Raw genomic sequence first — 23,623 nt, forward strand, 5'->3', positions numbered from 1 at the left:
AAGCAGGTCTGATCATTTGCATGCTTATTTTCAATGGGATTTACTCCTATGCAATCTTGGTTAGGATAGGAAACACTGACCATGGGGGAGGAGGAGGGGGAGTGGGAAGGAGCGTATTGGAGGGAAGCAAAGGAAGGTGGAGGGGAGAGCAGGTTTGATCATTTGCATGCTTATAAGGTTAAATGGTATTTACTTCCGTGCAATCATGTTTAAGATAGGTAAAACTGACCATGGGGAGGAGGAAGGGGAGGAAGGGGAAGGGGAAGGGGAAGGAGAAAGAGTGGATTGGAAGGGGATGGGGAGTGAGGGGCAAAGGAAGGGGAGCGGGAGGAGGGGCAAAGGAAGGGGGAGGGAAGGGGCAAGAGGAGGGGATAGGAGGAAGGAGAAGGGAGGGTGGGTTTGATCATTTGCATATTTTTTGAGTTCAGTGGGATTTATTTCTATGCAATCATGTTTGAAAATGAAAATGGACTGCCTTCAATCCCCACCTATTGCGACCCTTTGAATAGGGTTTTCATGGTAAACGGTATTCAGAGGTGATTTCACCATTGCCTTCCTCTGAGGCTAAGAGGCAGTGACTGGTCCAAGGTCACCCAGTCAGCTTCATGGCTGTGTGGCGATTCGAACCTTGGTCTCCCAGGTTGTAGTCCAACACTGACCCAGGGAAGGGGCAGGGAGTGGGAGGAGATTGGGTGGGTGGGCACTGGGCAGAAGGAAAACATTGTAAACAGAATCATTCTTTTTCAGCCTTTCCCCCACCTTTTTATTCTACAGCAGACACATGTAGCCTCCCACCCAAATTTAAACCAAAGCTTTCCCTGGCCACATCCACACCAGGCCTTTATTTCACTTTGGACAGTCATGGCTTCTCTCAAAGAATCCTGGGAAGTGTAGTTAGTGAAGGGTGCTGAGAGTTGCTAGGAGACACCCTGTTCCCCTCACAGACCTTCAATCAGAGTGGCTGACTGTTAAACCATTCTCTCAGGGGAATAGGAGTCTCTTAGCACCCTTCACAAACTACACTTCCCAGGATTCTTTGAGGGAAGCCATGACTGTCTCACATGAAGTCAAAGTCTGGTGTGGGTGTGGCCCTCTGATTAGGCAAGCCCAGCAGCTGTGAGGCTTTTAGAACACTGACAGTTGGTTCTTACTGAGCATGCTCCGCGCTATCATTGGGTCCCAGCCAAAATTTATTAAATTAATTAAAAATCAGCCAGGCATTTTTTTAACTTTTAAACTGCAGCAGATGAAGGTCAGAGTATGGGGCAACGTCAGTATTAGGATTACAGGTACTCTGTGAACATGGCTGATTTTTAATGAATTTCAACAGATTATGAGAACAGAGAAAAAAGTCCAAAAGGGCTCTGAGGTTTTCTCTCTCTTTTTACACTTTGAACTGTCTATTCTCTCTGACTGTTTTGTATATCGCCATGAAAATTGACAGGGTTGTTAAGCAAGCGTTTCTGAGTTCAGGACTATAGGTTTTGTAAGGTTTTGTTTTGAAATGAGCTTATGGGAAGCATCAGAATGGCATGGGGGTATTTTAAATTTAACATTGCGGAATGTGAAAAATCCCCGCTGGCTATAGTATACAGCCACTCTTGTGGCTGTATAATATAAGAACATAAGAACATAAGAAGAGCCTGCTGGATCAGGCCAGTGGCCCATCTAGTCCAGCATCCTGTTCTCACAGTGGCCAACCAGGTGCCTGGGGAAAGCCCGCAAGCAGGACCCGAGTGCAAGAACACTCTCCCCTCCTGAGGCTTCCGGCAACTGGTTTTCAGAAGCATGCTGCCTCTGACTAGGGTGGCAGAGCACAGCCATCATGGCTAGTAGCCATTGATAGCCCTGTCCTCCATGAATTTGTCTAATCTTCTTTTAAAGCCATCCAAGCTGGTGGCCATTACTGCATCTTGTGGGAGCAAATTCCATAGTTTAACTATGCGCTGAGTAAAGAAGTACTTCCTTTTGTCTGTCCTGAATCTTCCAACATTCAGCTTCTTTGAATGTCCACGAGTTCTAGTATTATGAGAGAGGGAGAAGAACTTTTCTCTATCCACTTTCTCAATGCCATGCATAATTTTATACACTTCTATCATGTCTCCTCTGACCCGCCTTTTCTCTAAACTAAAAAGCCCCAAATGCTGCAACCTTTCCTCGTAAGGGAGTCGCTCCATCCCCTTGATCATTCTGGTTGCCCTCTTCTGAACCTTTTCCAACTCTAGAATATCCTTTTTGAGATGAGGCGACCAGAACTGTACACAGTATTCCAAATGTGGCCGCACCATAGATTTATACAACGGCATTATGATATCGGCTGTTTTATTTTCAATACCTTTCCTAATTATTGCTAGCATGGAATTTGCCTTTTTCACAGCTGCCGCACACTGGGTCGACATTTTCATCGTGCTGTCCACTACAACCCCGAGGTCTCTCTCCTGGTCGGTCACCGCCAGTTCAGACCCCATGAGCGTATATGTGAAATTAAGATTTTTTGCTCCAATATGCATAATTGTACACTTGTTTATATTGAATTGCATTTGCCATTTTTCTGCCCATTCATTCAGTTTGGAGAGGTGTTTTTGGAGCTCTTCGCAATCCCTTTTTGTTTTAACAACCCTGAACAATTTAGTGTCGTCAGCAAACTTGGCCACTTCACTGCTCACTCCTAATTCTAGGTCATTAATGAACAAGTTGAAAAGTACAGGTCCCAATACCGATCCTTGAGGGACTCCACTTTCTACAGCCCTCCATTGGGAGAACTGTCCGTTTATTCCTACTCTCTGCTTTCTGCTTCTTAACCAATTCCTTATCCACAAGAGGACCTCTCCTCTTATTCCATGACTGCTAAGCTTCCTCAAAAGCCTTTGGTGAGGTACCTTGTCAAACGCTTTTTGAAAGTCTAAGTACACTATGTCCACTGGATCACCTCTATCTATATGCTTGTTGACACTCTCAAAGAATTCTAATAGGTTACTGAGACAGGACTTTCCCTTGCAGAAGCCATGCTGGCTCTGCTTCAGCAAGGCTTGTTCTTCTATGTGCTTAGTTAATCTAGCTTTAACAATACTTTCTACCAGTTTTCCAGGGACAGAAGTTAAGCTAACTGGCCTGTAATTTCCGGGATCCCCTCTGGATCCCTTTTTGAAGATTGGCGTTACATTTGCCACTTTCCAGTCCTCAGGCACGGAGGAGGACCCGAGGGACAAGTTACATATTTTAGTTAGCAGATCAGCAATTTCACCTTTGAGTTCTTTGAGAACTCTCGGGTGGATGACATCCGGGCCCGGTGATTTGTCAGTTTTTATATTGTCCATTGAGCTTAGAACTTCCTCTCTCGTTACCACTGTTTGTCTTAGTTCCTCAGAATCCCTTCCTGCAAATGTTAGTTCAGGTTCAGGGATCTGCCCTATATCTTCCACTGTGAAGACAGATGCAAAGAATTCATTTAGCTTCTCTGCAATCTCCTTATCGTTCTTTAGTACACCTTTGACTCCCTTATCATCCAAGGGTCCAATTGTCTCCCTAGATGGTCTCCTGCTTTGAATGTATTTATAGAAGTTTTTGTTGTTGGTTTTTATGTTCTTAGCAATGTGCTCCTCAAATTCTTTTTTAGCATCCCTTATTGTCTTCTTGCATTTCTTTTGCCAGAGTTTGTGTTCTTTTTTATTTTCTTCATTCGGACAAGACTTCCATATTCTGAAGGAAGACTTTTTGCCTCTAAGAGCTTCCTTGACTTTGCTCGTTAACCATGCTGGCATCTTCTTGGCCCTGGCGGTACCTTTTCTGATCTGCGGTATGCACTCCAGTTGAGCTTCTAATATAGTGTTTTTAAACAACTTCCAAGCATTTTCGAGTGACGTGACCCTCTGGACTTTGTTTTTCAGCTTTCTTTTTACCAATCCCCTCATTTTTGTGAAGTTTCCTCTTTTGAAGTCAAATGTGACCGTGTTGGATTTTCTTGGCAATTGGCCATTTACATATATGTTTAATTTAATAGCACTATGGTCACTGCTCCCAATCGGTTCAACAACACTTACATCTCGCACCAGGTCCCGGTCCCCACTGAGGATTAAGTCCAGGGTTGCCGTCCCTCTGGTCGGTTCCATGACCAACTGATCTAGGGAATAGTCATTTAGAATATCTAGAAACTTTGCTTCTTTGTCATGACTGGAACACATATGCAGCCAGTCTATGTCCGGGTAGTTGAAGTCACCCATTACTACCACATTTCCTAGTTTGGATGCTTCCTCAATTTCATATCTCATCTCAAGGTCTCCCTGAGCATTTTGATCAGGGGGACGATAGATCGTTCCCAGTATTAAGTCCCTCCTGGGGCACGGTATCACCACCCACAACGATTCTGTGGAGGAGTCTGCCTCTTTTGGGGTTTCGAGCTTGCTGGATTCAATGCCTTCTTTCACGTATAGAGCGACTCCGCCACCAATACGTCCTTCCCTATCCTTCCGATATAGTTTATATCCAGGGATAACCGTATCCCACTGGTTTTCTCCATTCCACCAGGTCTCGGTTATGCTCACTATATCAATGCTCTTCTCTAAGACCAAGCACTCCAGTTCTCCCATCTTGGTTCGGAGGCTCCTAGCATTAGCGTACAGGCACTTGTAAGCAGTGTCTCTCTTCAAGTGTCTTTGGCACTTGTGGTTAGGCCTGTGGTAATTTTGCTGTTCTGAATTTATATCCTGTGCCCCTGCTCTCACAATGCCTACTTCTAGGCCTACCCCTTTTAAAATTTCATCATTTCTTTGGTTTTTATCCCAGGGGGGAGGTTTATTCCGAACCGGACCTTTCTCAGCTCCTGTCGGGTTTCCCCCCTCAGTCAGTTTAAAAGCTGCTCTGCTACCTTTTTAATTTTAAGTGCCAGCAGTCTGGTTCCATTCTGGTTCAAGTGGAGCCCGTCCCTTTTGTACAGGCCCGGCTTGTCCCAAAATGTTCCCCAGTGCCTAACAAATCCGAACCCTTCCACCCGACTCCATCGTCTCATCCACACATTGAGACTGCGAAGCTGGGCCTGTCTGTCTGGTCCTGCGCGTGGAACTGGTAGCATTTCAGAGAAAGCCACCTTGGAGGTCCTGGCTTTCAGCATCCTACCTAGCAACCTAAATTTTGCTTCCAGGACCTCACGGCTGCATTTCCCCATGTCGTTGGTGCCAACGTGCACCACGACCACTGACTCCTTCCCAGCACTGTCTACCAAACTATCTAAACGACGGGCGATATCCGCAACCTTCGCACCAGGCAGGCAAAACACCTTGCGGTCTACACGCCCATCACACACCCTACTGTCTATGTTCCTAATGATCGAATCACCCACTACAAGGATCCCTCCACCCCCTGGAGATATATCCTCGGCACGAGAGGATAGCTGCTCATCCCCCAAGGAATGGGTCCCTTCTAAGGGATCATTTCCCTCTTCCTCAGCTGGATGCTCTCCTTCCCCGAGACCATCGTTCTCCATGATAGCAGGAGAGCTATCATCGTTGGAGTGGGACACAGCTATAACGTCCCTGAAGGCCTCCTCCACACACCTCTCTGCCTATCTCAGCTTTTCCAGGTCCGCCACTTTGGCCTCAAGGAAATGAAGTCGTTCCCGGAGAGCCAGGAGCTCATTGCACCGAGAGCACACCCACGACTTCTGTCCAACAGGCAGGTAGTCGTACATGCTGCAGGCGGTGCAAAACACTGGAAAGCCCCCACACCCCTGCTGGCTTCTTACCTGCATAGTGTTGTTTAAGGTTTATTACGTCAATGGGTTGGAGACTGCGGTTTAGTTGAGGTCAGGGAACAGACGGGCAGAGTGGGGGGCCCTGGCCTCCTCGCCCTGCTGCCGAACTCGCTCTGCTGCTTAACTCGCCTTGACGCTTTGTCAGCTGGGGCCTTGACGCTTTGTCAGCTGGGGCTCCCTCTAGCTCGTGGTTCTTCTTCATGACTAACAAGCAGGAATGAATCATACAAAATAAACTTAATTTCCCCAATGATGCAGCTTTCAGAAATCTACTTTTCTTCATGATAAAAAAAATCTGCTTTAGTACACACTATCCTTATCCAGGAAAGTCTTTTTAGAGTACCTGTTTGAAAGCTGAAAGGGAAGCTTGGTGAAGAGAGGGAGGCTATTCTAGGCATAAGGAACAGCACAGCACAAGCCTGAAGGTGGGAGGAGGAAAGGGTGGGGATGTATTTAGGGACACAGTGGTGGAATGCCTGAAATGTCAGGACTGTGGCAAAACTGGGTGGTTTCCCCCCCCCGTTCAGCGGTTCAAGAGGAAAGGCAGAGAAGCAGAGAGCGGAGTGAAAATGAAGCTGAATCTGCAAGCAGCAGTAGTGGCAGCAATGAAGACATGCCCGTGGAGAGGATTTTAGAAGCTGAAATGGCTGTTGAGTCAAAAATGGAATCTTTTGGTGATGTGAGTGCTGACAACTCGGTAGGTGGCTGCTTTGGGACTGGCCCTGATAGTGCTGTTACTTGGGCAACTGGAGAGTGTTGAAAAATGAGATTGATTTGCACATGCACAATCATAGGGTCAAATTACCTGTTACATTAAACATGCTTTATATAAAGTGTGCTTAGCTGGCCACTTTTTTCTGGAAAGAAAAGCACCTGTGCAGGGTCCTGGGTGGGGCCTCATGCTGCTTTCCTACTGAAAATGCCCCCTTCCCCAGCTTCTGTTTGCCCAAAAGGGCTGCTTGCATTAAACAGCACCTTTTGGGGGTGTTATGGAAATATGCAGAGATACTCAGCATCTGAGCTGCATGTGTGCCCGTATGTGTATTTACCTAAGTAGCATGCTTTTACTCTGCATTTAGATCAGCTACTTTGTTTATAGAAATATGTAGTAGATACTGAGTTCTAACTAACTAAGTCAGAGGCGCAATGCTCAGACTTGGATATTGCCCTCATGGCTCTGGAGAGAGAACAAAGACAAGGATATCTCCTAAGAAAGACAAAGGAAGGAGGGACAGCTCAGCTTCCCTGAGCATATCAGTTTACAATGGAAGGAAGTTAGGTAGTGAACAGCACAGGCAAAGGTAGGCAAGCCTAGCCAGCTGGAGAACCCTAACTCTATCTGCCTTCTGGAATACAAACAAAAGAACCCAAACAGGAGTTTGTCTTGTTCCACTTCCAACACGCCTTCTCAAAGTTTGGTTCAGCCCACAAGGTTCAACTTGTCTCACAGTTTGCAGTATCTGACTTTGCCCAACACCATCAGAGCATCTGCAATCAAGTCTTCCATTGGACAATACTCCATCTTCAGTAGTCCCCTGCGGTAGGTATCTCTAATGGCATGGTGCTTCACATCTATGTGCTTGGTTTGTGAACTCACCCCTCCTGACTCCATGAGTCTGATGCATCCTTGGTTGTCTTCATGCATCACGACAGGCCCAGGTATAGAGATGTCTAAATCTTCAAACAGTTAAAGTAGCCATGTCAACTGTCTGCTTGCTTCAGAAGCTGACACATACTCTGCTTCTGTGGAAGAGAGTGCTACAGTCTCTTGTTTCTTACTTGCCCAGCTGATCACAGAATCTTCATAGTAGAAGATGTTTCCACTGGTGGATTTTTGATCTGTAGTGTCTTCAGCCCAATCAGCATCCACATATCCCACTAGTTTGGGATCTCAGGTAGATGCTAACTTCAGTTTCATGGTTGCAGTGCCCTTCAGATATCTTGTCACTCTCTTGATTGCTTCCCAGTCCTCCTTCTTGGTTGGTGATCTGGGTTTTCTGCACAGGTATACTACTACTGCCACCACATCTAGTCTGGTAACAGTGCTGATGGACAGAAGTTTCCCAATGGCTTATCTGTAGTTCTCATTGTCTTCCCATGGTTGTTTGCTGTGGTCCGGTTTCAGGTATTCTACTTTGGAGTAGGTGATGGATGTGCATCCTTCAGTCCTACAATCTCAAAAAGGTCTTGGATGTTTTGTCTTTGACTCAGCAAGAAGGATCCATTATCTTCTCTTTCAACTTGTATTCTGAGGTAGTGAGTGACATCACCTAGACACTTCACTTCAACCTCCTTGTTGAAATGATTCACTGGATCATCAACATAAATCAGTAAGTTGTTCTTGAATCTGCTATACAGGCATAGCTCTGCTCTGCTTTGTACAAAGCCTTCCTTTTAAGAACATTTTGCTCAGTTTCTCATTCCAGGCTCTGGCAGCCTGTTTCAGGCCATAGGTGAAATTTTGAAGTTTACACACTAGGGCTTCTTCTCCTGGAACTTCAAACCCTGGGGGTTCTTGCATGTAGATTTCTTCTTCTATTTCTCCATGCAAGAATGCTGTTTTTATATCCATGTGCTCCACCTGCATTTTCTTGTTGGCAACAACACTCAGAAGAGTTCTGATGGTAGTGTGTTTGACTACATGAGCATATGTTCGATAGTTGCCTTGTCCATACTTTTGAGTCCATACTTTGCCTTTCAATGTTTCTTTCAGCATCTGGCTTTTTCTTGAATACCCACTTGCAGCCTACAGCTTTCCTTCCTTGAGCAAGCATGGTCAGTGTCCAAGTTTTGTTCTGTTCCTTGGCTGCCTGCCTCCACCCCTCAGCTTCAGCTTTGGGTAAGGCTTCAATCTCTTTCCAGGTCTTTGGGTCTGGAAGTTCTTATCTCATGAGGTAAGCAAGTCTCTCTGGTGGTACACCTTTGTTGGTGTGTTCAGAGTATCTGGGTGCTGGCGCTTCAGCTGCCCCTTCTGGCTCTTGATGCCTCTTCTGGCTCAGACTCCACAGCTTCCCCTGCTGGTATATTATTGTGATCCCTGCTGTTGTGGAAGAATAGCTCAGTGTCTTCTTCCATTTCATCTCTTTCTTGTGGCGTCCCTTCTGGTTGGTGTGCACACTGTCCTTCATCAAAGTGGATGGCTCTGTATACTCCAACTTCACCAATTTTGGGATCTCTGACTCAGTATCCCTTTTGCGTTGAAAAATATCCAACGAATATTACTTTCTTGGCAGTGTTGTCAAATTTTGACCTCTTTTGTTTGGGGATGTGTAGGCCTTGCAGCCAAATACACAAAGCTGAGACATGCTTGGTGTCTGATCATGCCGTAGCTCAAAAGGTGTTTTGTTGGTTGCAGCTGCCAGAAGTTGGTTCTGCAGATAGTTGGGAGTAACTGCTGCTTCCCCCTAGTATTTCTATGGTAGCTGTGCATCTTCCAATAAGGAACGAATCATCTCCAGTTCATGTACTCTGCAACCCCATTTTGTTTTGGAGTATAAACAGTAGTCTGGTGCTCTATGCCTTCCTCATGTAGAAAGTCTTGCATAGCCCTAGACACAAATTCTCCTCCATTGTTAGATCTTATAGTTTGTGGCTTTCTGCCAAATTTGTTGGAAACAATTCTGACAGTCCTTCAATTTTTGAAGTACTTGACTTTTCTCTCTCAGTAGTTACATTGTAGTATACCTTGAGTAATCATCTATGAAAGTAAGCATGTATAAATTTCCACCCTGTGATGGCATTCTAATGGGTCTACAAAGGTCAGTGTGAATTAATTCTAGAGGTTTCATAGTTTTCCTTTCACTTTTCTTAGGAAATTTTGGTTTCACACTTTTTGTCTTTATACAACATTCACATTTTTCTGTGAATTTACATTGACGAATTTTAATACCTCTAGCCAAATTTTCCCTCTCTAGAGCATTGATTCTGGCTTCTGGCATGTCCCATTCTTTGATGCCAAACATGTGCACATCCAGAATCACAGGTTTGTTTGGCTGTATTTGCATGAATAGTTTCAAAATACTCCAGATGCAAAAGTCCATTTTTCAATTTTGCAGTACAACATACTTCTCCTACATCTAAAACTTGGCAAATTTTGTCATATAAACACAGGTCACCTCCAAAACTGCATTATATTAGTGGCATTTATTAAATTATCTTTAAAAGCCGGAACAAATAGGCAATTTTTCAGTTCAAGCTCTCTGGTGCCCCCTGGCAGCTCCACTGAGCCTATTCCTTCAGAATAGAAAATGTCTCCTGATGTTGTAATTACATTCTGTGTATGGGGGCTAAAATTCTTAAACAAATGTTTATCATTTATTAATTTTGCGGTACAATGTGGTTTTATAATCATCATTCTTTCCATCAGATACATAGTAACTGGAATGCTTCACTTTAGTTTGGCTATTTGATTTTCTTTCAGCTTGCTTCTGTTTAGAATCAAGTCTTTCTCCTGTCTCCCTTCTACGACAATCTCTTTGAAGGTGATTAGGAGATTTGCATTTGAAACAATTCTTCCTTTGTTTGTCTGTACCCTGCTGTGGGTTCGGGGCATGACTCACCTCTCTAACCTGTCTTTGGTTGCTGTTTCTGCCCACAGTAAAATTTGCTTTTTCGGACAGTTTGTTCCTGTCTCTCTTTATAGTCCTCATCTTTCAAATCTGCCATAATCTGATCCAAATTCTGACCTGTCTGCTGAAGTATGCAAGGCGTTATATTAGAAGGGCAGGAGTATTACTTTTTGTATATTTTCATCTAATGATCTTTCACAGCCTTCTAATTCTTGGAGCAGACTTGTAAATCTCTCCAGATTCAGATCTTCTGATTCAGATTCTTCTTCTTCAGATTCAGATCTTCTCTGACAGGTTGTTTCAGCATGTACAGCCACATATAGAGAAACATCACATGATTTTTAGATTTTCTGCGATACCTATTTCCAAGCTTTCTCCATATTTCTTTAGCATTTCTACAGCCCATTCCTACAGCCCATGCAAACATTTAGTGCCTCATCTGATAAAGCAGAAATAAGAAGAGACTTCCCTTTGACATGCTTACACTTCCAGGATGTAGTGGCTGCTTCATACACTGCTGAGGGTTCAGATTTAGGCAGGACTCCATGCAGATTCTCCCCTTCCAAATGTGCCATCATTTGAAGACTCCAAATCACATAATTGTCCTTCACCAGCCTTGATTCTTCAGCCCTGGTTTCCTATTTTTTGTTCTGCTTTTCTTTCTCTAACCTAGGCCCTGTTCACACATTACATTAAACAAGTGTACAGTCTGTGTACCCAGGTACACAAGTAGTTGGGCTGTACACTCGTGCAGTTATTTACATGTAACATTCAACGGGTGTACAGTCTATACACATTTGCTGCCAGGGAAAGAAAATGGCTTCAATGTCACTTTTTAAATGTGCCATTGAAGCAATTCCCTTTTACTGGCAACAAGGCAAGGCATGCTGGGTTTGTTATACTTCCTGAAACTGTTTCTTGTCAAGGGGTACATTCAATAGAAAGAATTTTGGCAGAAACGGGAATGTAGTTTTACACTTTTCATTTTTCCTGCAGATTCTTACGTTTTTAAAATCAAAACACCAACTTTTAAAAAGAAAATACTAACCTGTAACTATCATAATTATAGTTATTAAAATATTGCATTTTTCATTGCCTGTTACTAGAGTATGTATGGTTTTTTATGTAGGCTTTCATGGAACAATCCTATACATGTCTATACAGTCCTATAGAGATCAATAGGACTTACTCATAGATAAATCTGTGAAAGTGCAGACCTAAATATATTGAATATTTATATATGAAAATATTTTGAGGAGGGGGCTGCAACAAAAACAAGCTGCTTAAAAGATTATGAACTGAAACTATTCTTCCAACATGGTACACCTGATTCTTTCTTGAGGATATAGTGCGTTTTAATACACAAAACTACACTCAAAATATAAATGTGGGGGAAATTCTTTATCAATTGGGCTTTCCACGAGCTAGAGGGAGCCCCAGGTGATGAAGCGTCAAGGCCCCAGCTGACAAAGCGTCAAGGTGAGTTAAGCAGCAGAGCGAAAAGAGGGTAAGTAGCTCCCATTTATTCCATTATTTAAATTGAAGTAAAACAGCTCAGAGCAATAAGTAATAAGGGCAGCCCAAGGTCACCCTGAGCTAGGAGCCAAATCCTGAAAGAACCTATATCTTAGGAGACAGATCCTAGGAGAAGGAAGCATATAGAAAGCTAGTTTTCAACACCACCCTAGCAGGAAAGCTTCAGGGGACACTGTAAACAAGGCTAAATTCCAGTCGGAGAGAAGGGGGAAAAGGAAACTCCACCGATACATACAGGGAGAGAGTCAGCTCAGTCCTTGCTAAAAAGGGCAGCTTCAGCCTTCCTGAAACACAACCACAAGCTCTGTTTCCCTAGGTTAAAGAAAGGTCAGGCTGTTCTAGGTGGGAAAACAACAAACACAAAAGACTTGCCTGGAAGGCGCAGCCCCTTGCTGAGATTAAAAGCAGCCAAAATCTTAAACAGCCCCGCCCCTCGCTCAGGAAGGAAGCCTGAGAGAATACTAAAGAGTTAAGCCCCAGCTGATAGCCATCAGCCTCAAGTAACACATCATTGGCTGGCAGCAGTAGCTGGGAGGAACCAGCCACACATATAAAGTCAGAGCACCCTAGCGAGGGAGCCTGCTCCACGAGCTAGAGGGAGCCCCAGCTGACAAAGCGTCAAGGCGAGTTAAGCAGCAGAGTGAGTTTGGCAGCAGGGCAAGGAGGCCAGGGCCCCCCACTCTGCCCGTCTGGTCCCTGACCTCAACTAAACCGCAGTCTCCAACCCATTGACGTAATAAACCTTAAACAACACTATGCAGGTAAGAAGCCAGCAGGGGTGTGGGGGCTTTCCAGTGTTTTGCACCGCCTGCAGCATGTACGACTATCTGCCTGTTGGACAGAAGTCGTGGGTATGCTCTCGGTGCAATGAGTTCCTGGATCTCCGGGAACGACTTCATTTCCTTGAGGCCAAGGTGGCGGACCTGGAAAAGCTGAGAGAGGCAGAGAGGTGTGTGGAGGAGGCCTTCAGGGACGTTATAGCTGTGTCCCACTCCAACGATGATAGCTCTCCTGCTATCATGGAGAACGATGGTCTCGGGGAAGGAGAGCATCCAGCTGAGGAAGAGGGAAACGATCCCTTAGAAGGGACCCATTCCTTGGGGGATGAGCAGCTATCCTCTCGTGCCGAGGATATATCTCCAGGGGCTGGAGGGATCCTTATAGTGGGTGATTCGATCATTAGGAACATAGACAGTGGGGTGTGTGATGGGCGTGTAGACTGCAAGGTGTTTTGCCTGCCTGGTGCGAAGGTTGCGGATATCGCCCGTCATTTAGATAGTTTGGTAGACAGTGCTGGGAAGGAGTCAGTGGTCGTGGTGCACATTGGCACCAACAACATGGGGAAATGCAGCCGTGAGGTCCTGGAAGCAAAATTTAGGTTGCTAGGTAGGATGCTGAAAGCCAGGACCTCCAAGGTGGCTTTCTCTGAAATGCTACCGGTTCCACGCGCAGGACCAGCCAGACAGGACCAGCTTCGCAGTCTTAATGCGTGGATGAGACGATGGTGTCGAGTGGAAGGGTTTGGATTTGTTAGGCACTGGGGAACATTTTGGGACAAGCCGGGCCTGTACAAAAGGGACAGGCTCCACTTGAACCAGAATGGAACCAGACTGCTGGCACTTAAAATTAAAAAGGTGGCAGAGCAGCTTTTAAACTGACTGAGGGGGGAAACCCGACAGGAGCTGAGAAAGGTCCGGTTCGGAATAAACCTCCCCCCTGGGATAAAAACCAAAGAAATTATGAAATTTTAAAAGGGGTAGGCCTAGAAGTAGGCATTGTGAGAGCAGGGGCACAGGATATAAATTCAGAACAGCAAAATTACCACAGGCCTAACCACAAGTGCCAAAGACACTTGAAGAGAGACACTGCTTACAAGTGCCTGTACGCTGATGCTAGGAGCCTGCGAACCGAGATGGGAGAACTGGAGTGCTTGGTCTTAGAGGAGAGCATTGATATAGTGAGCATAACCGAGACCTGGTGGAATGGAGAAAACCAGTGGGATACGGTTATCCCTGGATATAAACTATATCGGAAGGACAGGGAAGGACGTATTGGTGGCGGAGTCGCTCTATACGTGAAAGAAGGCATTGAATCCAGCAAGCTCGAAACCCCAAAATAGGCAGACTCCTCCACAGAATCGTTGTGGGTGGTGATACCATGCCCCAGGAGGGACTTAATACTGGGAACGATCTATCGTCCCCCTGATCAAAATGCTCAGGGAGACCTGGAGATGAGATATGAAATTGAGGAAGCATCCAAACTAGGAAATGTGGTAGTAATGGGTGACTTCAACTACCCGGACATAGACTGGCTGCATATGTGTTCCAGTCATGACAAAGAAGCAAAGTTTCTAGATATTCTAAATGACTATTCCCTAGACCAGTAGGTCATGGAACCGACCAGAGGGACGGCAACCCTGGACTTAATCCTCAGTGGGGACCGGGACCTGGTGCAAGATGTAAGTGTTGTTGAACCGATTGGGAGCAGTGACCACAGTGCTATTAAATTAAACATACATGTAAATGGCCAATTGCCATGAAAATCCAACATGGTCACATTTGACTTCAAAAGAGGAAACCTCACAAAAATGAGGGGATTGGTAAAAAGAAATCTGAAAACAAAGTCCAGAGGGTCACATCACTCGAAAATGCTTGGAAGTTGTTTAAAAACACTATATTAGAAGCTCAACTGGAGTGCATACCGCAGATCAGAAAAGGTACCGCCAGGGCCAAGAAGATGCCAGCATGGTTAACGAGCAAAGTCAAGGAAGCTCTTAGAGGCAAAAAGTCTTCCTTCAAAAAATGGAAGTCTTGTCCAAATGAAGAAAATAAAAAAGAACACAAACTCTGGCAAAAGAAATGCAAGAAGACAATAAGGGATGCTAAAAAAGAATTTGAGGAGCACATTGCTAAGAGCATAAAAACCAACAACAAAAAATTCTATAAATACATTCAAAGCAGGAGACCATCTAGGGAGGCGATTGGACCCTTGGATGATAAGGGAGTCAAAGGTGTACTAAAGAACGATAAGGAGATTGCAGAGAAGCTAAATGAATTCTTTGCATCTGTCTTCACAGTGGAAGATATAGGGCAGATCCCTGAACCTGAACTAACATTTGCAGGAAGGGATTCTGAGGAACTGAGACAAATAGTGGTAACGAGAGAGGAAGTTCTAAGCTTAATGGACAATATAAAAACTGACAAATCACCGGGCCCGGATGGCATCCACCCGAGAGTTCTCAAAGAACTCAAAGGTGAAATTGCAGATCTGCTAACTAAAATATGTAACTTGTCCCTTGGGTCCTCCTCCGTGCCTGAGGACTGGAAAGTGGCAAATGTAACGCCAATCTTCAAAAAGGGATCCAGATGGGATCCTGGAAATTACAGGCCAGTTAGCTTAACTTCTGTCCCTGGAAAAATGGTAGAAAGTATTATTAAAGCTAGATTAACTAAGCACATAGAAGAACAAGCCTTGCTGAAGCAGAGCCAGCATGGCTTCTGCAAGGGAAAGTCCTGTCTCAGTAACGTATTAGAATTCTTTGAGAGTGTCAACAAGCATATAGATAGAGGTGATCCAGTGGACATAGTGTACTTAGACTTTCAAAAAGCGTTTGACAAGGTACCTCACCAAAGGTTTCTGAGGAAGCTTAGCAGTCATGGAATAAGAGGAGAGGTCCTCTTGTGGATAAGGAATTGGTTAAGAAGCAGAAAGCAGAGAGTAGGAATAAACGGACAGTTCTCCCAATGGAGGGCTGTAGAAAGTGGAGTCCCTCAAGGATCGGTATTGGCACCTGTACTTTTCAACTTGTTCATTAATGACCTAGAATTAGGAGTGAGCAGTGAAGTGGCCAAGTTTGCTGATGACACTAAATTGTTCAGGGTTGTTAAAACAAAAAGGGATTGCGAAGAGCTCCAAAAAGACCTCTCCAAACAGAGTGAATGGGCAGAAAAATGGCAAATGCAATTCAATATAAACAAGTGTAAAATTATGCATATTGGAGCAAAAAATCTTAATTTCACATATACGCTCATGGGATCTGAACTGGCGGTGACCGACCAGGAGAGAGACCTCGGGGTTGTAGTGGACAGCACGATGAAAATGTCGACCCAGTGTGCGGCAGCTGTGAAAAAGGCAAATTCCATGCTAGCGATAATTAGGAAAGGTATTCAAAATAAAACAGCCGATATCATAATGCCATTGTATAAATCTATGGTGCGGCCGCATTTGGAATACTGTGTACAGTTCTGGTCGCCTCATCTCAAAAAGGATATTCTAGAGTTGGAAAAGGTTCAGAAGAGGGCAACCAGAATGATCAAGGGGATGGAGCGACTCCCTTACGAGGAAAGGTTGCAGCATTTGGGGCTTTTTAGTTTAGAGAAAAGGCGGGTCAGAGGAGACATGATAGAAGTGTATAAAATTATGCATGGCATTGAGAAAGTGGATAGAGAAAAGTTCTTCTCCCTCTCTCATAATACTAGAACTCGTGGACATTCAAAGAAGCTGAATGTTGGAAGATTCAGGACAGACAAAAGGAAGTACTTCTTTACTCAGCGCATAGTTAAACTATGGAATTTGCTCCCACAAGATACAGTAATCGCCACCAGCTTGGACGGCTTTAAAAGAAGATTAGACAAATTCATGGAGGACAGGGCTATCAATGGCTACTAGCCATGATGGCTGTGCTCTGCCACCCTAGTCAGAGGCAGCATGCTTCTGAAAACCAGTTGCCGGAAGCCTCAGGAGGGGAGAGTGTTCTTGCACTCAGGTCCTGCTTGCGGGCTTCCCCCAGGCACCTGGTTGGCCACTGTGAGAACAGGATGCTGGACTAGATGGGCCACTGGCCTGATCCAGCAGGCTCTTCTTATGTTCTTATGTTCTTATGTTCCAGCCTACTGCTCCCACTGTAACATACTCTGTCCCCTGGAAAGCCTTTCCTGGTATTTGGGAAACATGAAAGCTCTGGACTGTGGTTTTTCAGTAGAAATGTTTGTAGCTCAGTATCAAAAAGTGATCATCAGTATCTTTTTTTTATGATCTATGTCAGTGGTTCCCAACCTTTATGAGTACGGGACCCCCTTTATAAGCTCAAAATTTTTTGTGACCTCCTCCCTCCAGGAAGGCAGCTTGGCTGCCAGGAAGGAAGAAGGAAAGTGGCCTTTCCTTGCAGCCTTGCTTCTTTTTGCTTCACAAAAAGCCCTGTCGTTCTGAGTAAGGACGTCAATTCAATTCATTTATTTTGGTCCAAGACCAGCACATTTAAAATAGCAGAATTATATACGTTTACAGAGCAGGTACAGTGTAATTACAACAAATATTAAAATGTTTGGGCCAGACACTTTCTGCGTGCCATGGCCGCAACAGAGAATCTTGCTACCCTCCCCGTTATAAATGGATCACAGTCGTCAAGTAAAATCTGTACCTGATTATCTTCGGAAGATCTAAATTTTCTAGAAAGACAGGGGGAGATAAACAGAGTGTGGAGGTCTGTATATAGAAAACAATGTAATATAACATGTTCTACCCCTTCCACCACTCCAGAGCCACAAAGACAAAACCGTTCCTTGAAAGGCATTTTCTGATATCTCCCCTCTAATACAGCAGAGGGGACAACGTTAAATCTGGCCAAAGAAAATGCCTTTCTATATTTGGGAATGCTCAAAGAAGTTAAATAAGTTGCGAGAGCAGGAGCTTTTACGCTGAACCCGATATTGGGGAATGCTGACAATTGGCTCCTGTTATGCTGTAGTTCAGTGTCTCTGATGTGTAACAAGATGAGCTCTTTGGCTTTGAAATATCCCATATGTAATACTGCTGCCCATGAGAAGCCCATAGACAGCAATTTAGAATTTACCGCACGTTTCCAGCGCAATTGATAAGGGTCAATAAGTGTTAGTGGAGCGAGTCCCGGGGGGAAAAAATCAGCTTTAGCCACAAGTTTATCCGATAGACCCAAGTCCTAGTCTCAACCAGCAAGGTATCTAACTCCTGGCATAATGCAACATTTGGGATGCAGCAGGTAAGCCCAGAATGTTCCTGAGAAATTTAGATTGCGCACATTCCAGGGGGGTGTAATCACCCTGGGTTCACAATTGGGAACCGTATAGGAGCTGGGGTACGACTTTGGAGTTAAAGACTAACATTGCCACTGGGATGTATTTATTTATTAAATTTATTTATTAAATTTATTAGTCGCCCATCTGGCTGGTTGTCCAGCCACTCTGGGCGACGTACAAGATAAAAAACAATACATTAAAACGTTAAAATTTAAAACCATAACAGTAAAAACCTAACCCACCCCAAAAGCCTGCCTGAAGAGCCAGGTCTTCAAGGCCCGGCGGAAGCTCATCATAGAAGGGGCATGGCGGAGATCATTTGGGAGAGAGTTCCACAGGGTGGGGGCCACTATTGAAAAAGCCCTCTCTCTAGTCCTCACCCGTCTAGCTGTTTTAACCGGTGGGATCGAGAGAAGGTCTTCTGAGGCTGATCTTGTTGAGCGGCATCCCTGACGATGCTGGAGGCGCTCCTTCAGAGAGACTGGGCTAAAACCGTGTAGGGTTTTAAAGGTCAAAACCAACACCTTGAATTGGGCCCGGTAAACAACCGGTAGCCAGTGCAACTCCTTCAGCACTGGAGTGATGTGATCTTGCCGGCGGCTGCCTTTAATCAGACGAGCCGCTGCATTCTGTACCAGTTGCAGCTTCCGGACCGTTTTCAAGGGTAGCCCCAAATAGAGCGCGTTACAGTAGTCTAGGCGAGAGGTGACCAGGGCATGTACCACCGGTGGGAGCAGATGGTTGGGAAGGTAGGGGTGCAGCCTCCGTATCAGATGGAGTTGATACAGCACCGCCCAGCTCACAGCCGAGACTTGAGCCTCCATGGACAGCTGGGAGTCAAGAATGACCCCCAGGCTGCGTACCTGGTCTTTCAGGGGCAATCGTACCCCATTGAGCACCAGGTCCACATGCCCCAGCCTTCCCTTGTCTCCCACAAACAGTACCTCAGTTTTGTCAGGGTTCAGCTTCAGCTTATTCCTTCCCATCCAGCCACTCACCGACTCCAGGCACTTGGACAGGGTTTCTACAGCCAACCTCGGTGAAGATTTAAATGAGAGATAGAGCTGCGTGTCATCCGCATACTGATGACATTGCAGCCCAAATCTCCTGATGATTGCCCCCAGCGGCTTTATATAGATGTTGAACAGCATCGGGGAGAGGATGGAACCCTTTGGCACCCCACAAGTGAGAGGCCAAGGATCCGAGACCTCATCCTCCAATGCCACTCTTTGGTACCTACCAGAGAGGAAGGAATGGAACCACTGCAATACAGTGCCCCCCATGCCTAACCTCTTCAGGTGGTCCAGGAGGATAACATGGTCAATGGTATCAAAAGCCGCTGAGAGATCAAGGAGGACAAGGAAGGTGCATTCGCCCCATCCCACGCCCTCCTCATATCATCCACCAAGGCGACTAAGGCTGTTTCAGTCCCATGTCCAGGCCTGAAGCCCGATTGAAATGGATCCAGATAATCCGCTTCCTCCAGGTGCGCTTGCAACTGCTTTGCCACCACCCGCTCAACCGCCTTGCCTAAGAATGGCAAATTTGAGACTGGGTGAAAGTTGTTCAGATCTTGGGGATCCAAGGAGGGCTTCTTTAAGATTGGTTTTATTACCGCCTCCTTGAGCGATGATGGCATTACTCCCTCTTTGAGAGATGTATTTACCACCATCTTGATCCCCTCACCCAGTCTATCTTTGCAGCTCATAATGAGCCACGATGGGCAAGGATCGAGTAAGCAAGTGGTTGGCTTTAAGGTTGAAAGCACCTTGTCCACTTCATCAGATGGAAGAAGCTGGAACCAATCCCACACCACCAGAGCACCACTGGTCACCTCTGGCTCGCTCACTGTGTCCACAGCGCACGGAATAGCACTCTTAATACGATCGATTTTCTCCGCAAAGTGTTTAGCAAACTCGTCACAGGAGGCCTTAGCATGTTCCATTGGTTCCGGAGCAACTGGACCGACCAGGCTCCAGACCACTTGGAACAGTCTCCTGGGACAGCACTCTGCAGATGCAATAGAGGCAGCATAAAAATCTTTTTTTGCTGCCCTTATTGCCACATGATAGGCTGCCGCAGCCACTCTAACATGTGCCCGATCATCATCAGAGCGAGATTTCCACCACCGGCGCTCTAGCCGTCTCACCTCCCGCCTCAGAATTCGCAACCGTGGGGTGAACCACGGTGCCGTCTGAGCTCTATTCAGGGGGAGAGGGCGTTTCAGAGCCACCCAGTCTAATGCCCCGGCGAATGTGGCATTCCAACCCTCCACCAGGGTCTCAGCCGAGTGGCTGTGTGCATGCTCCAGAGAGTCCCCAAGTGCATTCAGGAATCCATCAGGATCCATCAGACTCCTGGGGCGGACCATCTTAATAGGTCCTCCACCCCCACGGAGGGTTTGTGGCACTGAAAAGTCCATCCTCACCAAGTAGTGGTCTGACCATGACAAGGGGGTGATGGATGTACCCCCAATTTTCAGATCACTCCCCTCCTCTCCCAAGACAATCACAAGGTCGAGTGCATGACCGGGTGGGCCCCATGGGTGGGCCCCATTGTAATAAGGTGCAGCTCCCAGGAAGCCATGGTTTCCATGAAGTCCCGAGGCGCCCCAGTAAGGATGGCCTCTGAATGTACATTGAAGTCCCCCAATACCAGCAGGTTTGGGGACTGTACACACACAGCCGAGACCACCTCCAGCACCTTGGCCAGGGAGTCCGTCGTGCAGCGGGGTGGACGGTACACGAGCAGAATCCCTAGACTGCCCTTTGGGCCCAACCTCCAGTACATGCAGTCTGCCACCTTGGTCTCACAGAGAGGAGGTCTGGTGAGAACCAGGGACCTTCGGTAAATAACCGCCACTCCCACTCCCCGACTACCGACCCTCGCCTGCTGTCCATACGAGAACCCAGCTGGCCCCCCTTAGAGAAGAAAAAAGAGAGAAGAGCCCTAATACTTCTCTGTGCACTTTCGGCTGAGGTTCTTAGGTGGAAATTCCAGGAGCCCGACGAGTGAAAAATAATTCCCAAATATCTGAAAAGGGGGACTTGTTCAATTGGATGATTATTCAGCCTCCAAAGATGTTTGAGTTTCTTCTGTGTAAATACTACGATCTTAGATTTTTCGTAGTTAATTGTAAGGAGCTCTGTCTTGCAGAAGCGACTAAGTGCTCTCAGAAGTCAACGTAGACCCTTAGGGACAGGAGGGCGGCATCATCCGCATACAAAAGGGATGACAATGGCCTTCCCGCCAATATAGGCGGGTGAGCATTTTCCCTAGCAAGATGTTTAATTAGTGGGTTAATGTAAAAGTTGAATAGTGATGGCGCGTGAACACAGCCCTGTTTAACACTATTGTAAGTCGGGATGGGAGCAGTTAGCTGTCCCGCACGATTACACCTAACCTGTAGGTAGGTGTTCGCGTGTAGGCCTTGAATTAATAGGAGAAGTCGCTCATCTATATTATGTTCCCTCAATTTTTCCCATAGTCTGTTCCTGGGAATCAGATCGAAAGCTGATTAAAATCAATGAACGCTGCATATAGAGTTCCACCCGAGGGAGACATATACTTCTCCACAAGATGTTGTAAGACCAGTCCTTGGTGAAGGGTGGATCGTCCCACCCTGAAACCAGCCTGTTCATCATCTAGGATTTTCTCAGTATCCAGCCACTCCTGGAGCTTATCAAGAAGATGGGAAGCATAGAGCTTGCTGATGGTGCTTAACAGGCTAATTGGACGGTAGTTGGCGGGGTTGGAGCGTTTCCCTTTCTTAAAAATTGGGATTACTATAGCCAAGCTCCAATCCTCTGGGGAACGTGCCGTTCGATCTATATTTGTGAAGAGCACTGCCAAAAGCGGAGCCCACCAGTCCACATTCTCCTTGAGGAGTTCTGCCGGGATATTGTCACTTCCTGGAGCCTTGCCTGTATTCAGTCTGCCAACAAGGGAGATAATCTCCGAGACAGAAACTGTAGGCCATTTCGGGAGCATTTCCAATTGAGTGGTCTTTTCGTATACACAATCTTTACTAAGGGGCTTGGAGAATACCCTCCTAAAGTGGGAGTACCATACATTAGGTGGAATATGGAAATCCGCGGCTGAAGTGGCAGTCTATCCACCCCTAGACACCAATCTCCAAAAGGCAAATGAGTTCTTTGTTCTAACTCTGTTGATCAAATTTTTCCAGTCCTCCCTCCTAGTCTGCTGTTTTTTTGTTTTAATTAGGGCTTTATAGCTCCTCTTGAGTTCAAGGTATTCGTCAGGGAGAGAGGGTGAATCTACAGATATAAGTTTTATATTTAGACAAAAGGAGATTCTTAAGGGTGACACATTCATGGTCATACCATGATTTGGAGTTAGAGTAAGGAGTTCCAAGCCTTCTTGTAATTTTGGGGGCTAATGAGTGGCAAATAGAGGAGATGAGTTTCTGAAAGAGCTCCAAGGCTATATCTGGAGTTTGCGCAGTTAGTATAGATTCACGTAAACAATAGCCTTCCTCGGATTGAAGGAATTTTAGCATGGTGTCACTCAATTTTGGGGACAATTTCATACGGGCAGGACCATACTCCACCAGGGAATTCATCATGGGCACACATTTCAAGTAACTTGCCTGGGCTTCCAGATTAAGCGATACAAGCAATGGTAAATGATCACTGTCACATCTCATCCCCACCTCACATTGGAGCACCCTATTAAGAAACACGTATGAGATTATAAAGTAATCAATGGTGGAAGCCCCCCGGTTGAATAGAAATGTGAATTCCCCCTGAGTATCACCCTTTACAGTCCCATTCAAAATCACTAAGTCTAGGGAGTTAGACAATTGGATTAAACATAGCCCACCAAAGTTACACTTTTGGTCTTTAGATTGTCTCAGGGGGACAAATTTGAGTAACAGAGCCAGCGCTAAATTGTCCAAAACCCCAATTTTCTTAATATAGATATCAAGTTTAGTTGTGACTAAAGTAGATAGCTCCCCTTTTGGGCGGCCACCCTTGGTGCTAGGGGCCGCTGCAAGCGAATGTACCACAAAGTTATTTAGGAATAGATCGTCTCTGAGCCAAGTTTCTTGGAGGAGTATAATATCATGTCCCTGTATGAATCCCTGAACTTCAGGGTCCCGGGCCTTATTTGTCCGGCCAGCAACATTCCAAGTCAGAACAGAAGTTTGATCAGGTCTGTGTGGATTTTTCACAGAGCATGGATCGGTTGGCAAGGATAGTCAATCTGCCTCTTCGATAATATCAAATGCATCAAGTGGGGCCCTCAGAACACAACAATTTGCAGAGGGAGCGCAAGTAGACAGGAGTTGATCCGGAAATGCCAAGTCGTTATCCTTGTGGATTGGAGGACTGTATTCATGGGGCTCCAAACACTGTACGGCCAGCCAATCAAAAGATTTCGGTTCGGCATTTGCATAATGGTAATAGGTTGTGGGATGTTGTGTGTCCTCCTTTCTCATAAATAAAGGCGATTGAGGAGGCATCGGTAGCTTTGTTCCTTCTAGCGGTTGTATTACTTTTATCTCTGGGCTTAGCGCTCGCTGACCCAACAGAGAGGTTGGGTGATGTTTAGGGGGAGAATAGTTCTTCCTGGCCATACCGCTATGTTGGTTTACTCTTGGAGACCATGTTTTGTACACCAATACATTCTCAGCTGGAGTGGTACTCGAAATAATCCTGGGATTGGACACAGACCGGCCAGAGGCATTCTGTTTGGTC

The 23,623-nt window shown here is 45.7% G+C and overlaps 1 protein-coding gene across 1 annotated transcript in view; it reads left to right on the forward strand.

Moving 5' to 3' along the window:
• LOC133377071 (retinoic acid receptor RXR-gamma-like) overlaps positions 1-23,623 on the forward strand; it is a 38,721-nt gene that overhangs the window by 4,965 nt on the left and 10,133 nt on the right. The window contains exon 3 of the mRNA XM_061610325.1: positions 6,274-6,443. Coding sequence (XP_061466309.1) covers positions 6,274-6,443 — 170 coding nt within the window. The remainder of the gene's footprint in view (positions 1-6,273; positions 6,444-23,623) is intronic.

This window comes from Rhineura floridana, chromosome 1, assembly GCF_030035675.1.
Source record: "Rhineura floridana isolate rRhiFlo1 chromosome 1, rRhiFlo1.hap2, whole genome shotgun sequence".
Lineage (NCBI taxonomy): Eukaryota > Metazoa > Chordata > Lepidosauria > Squamata > Rhineuridae > Rhineura > Rhineura floridana.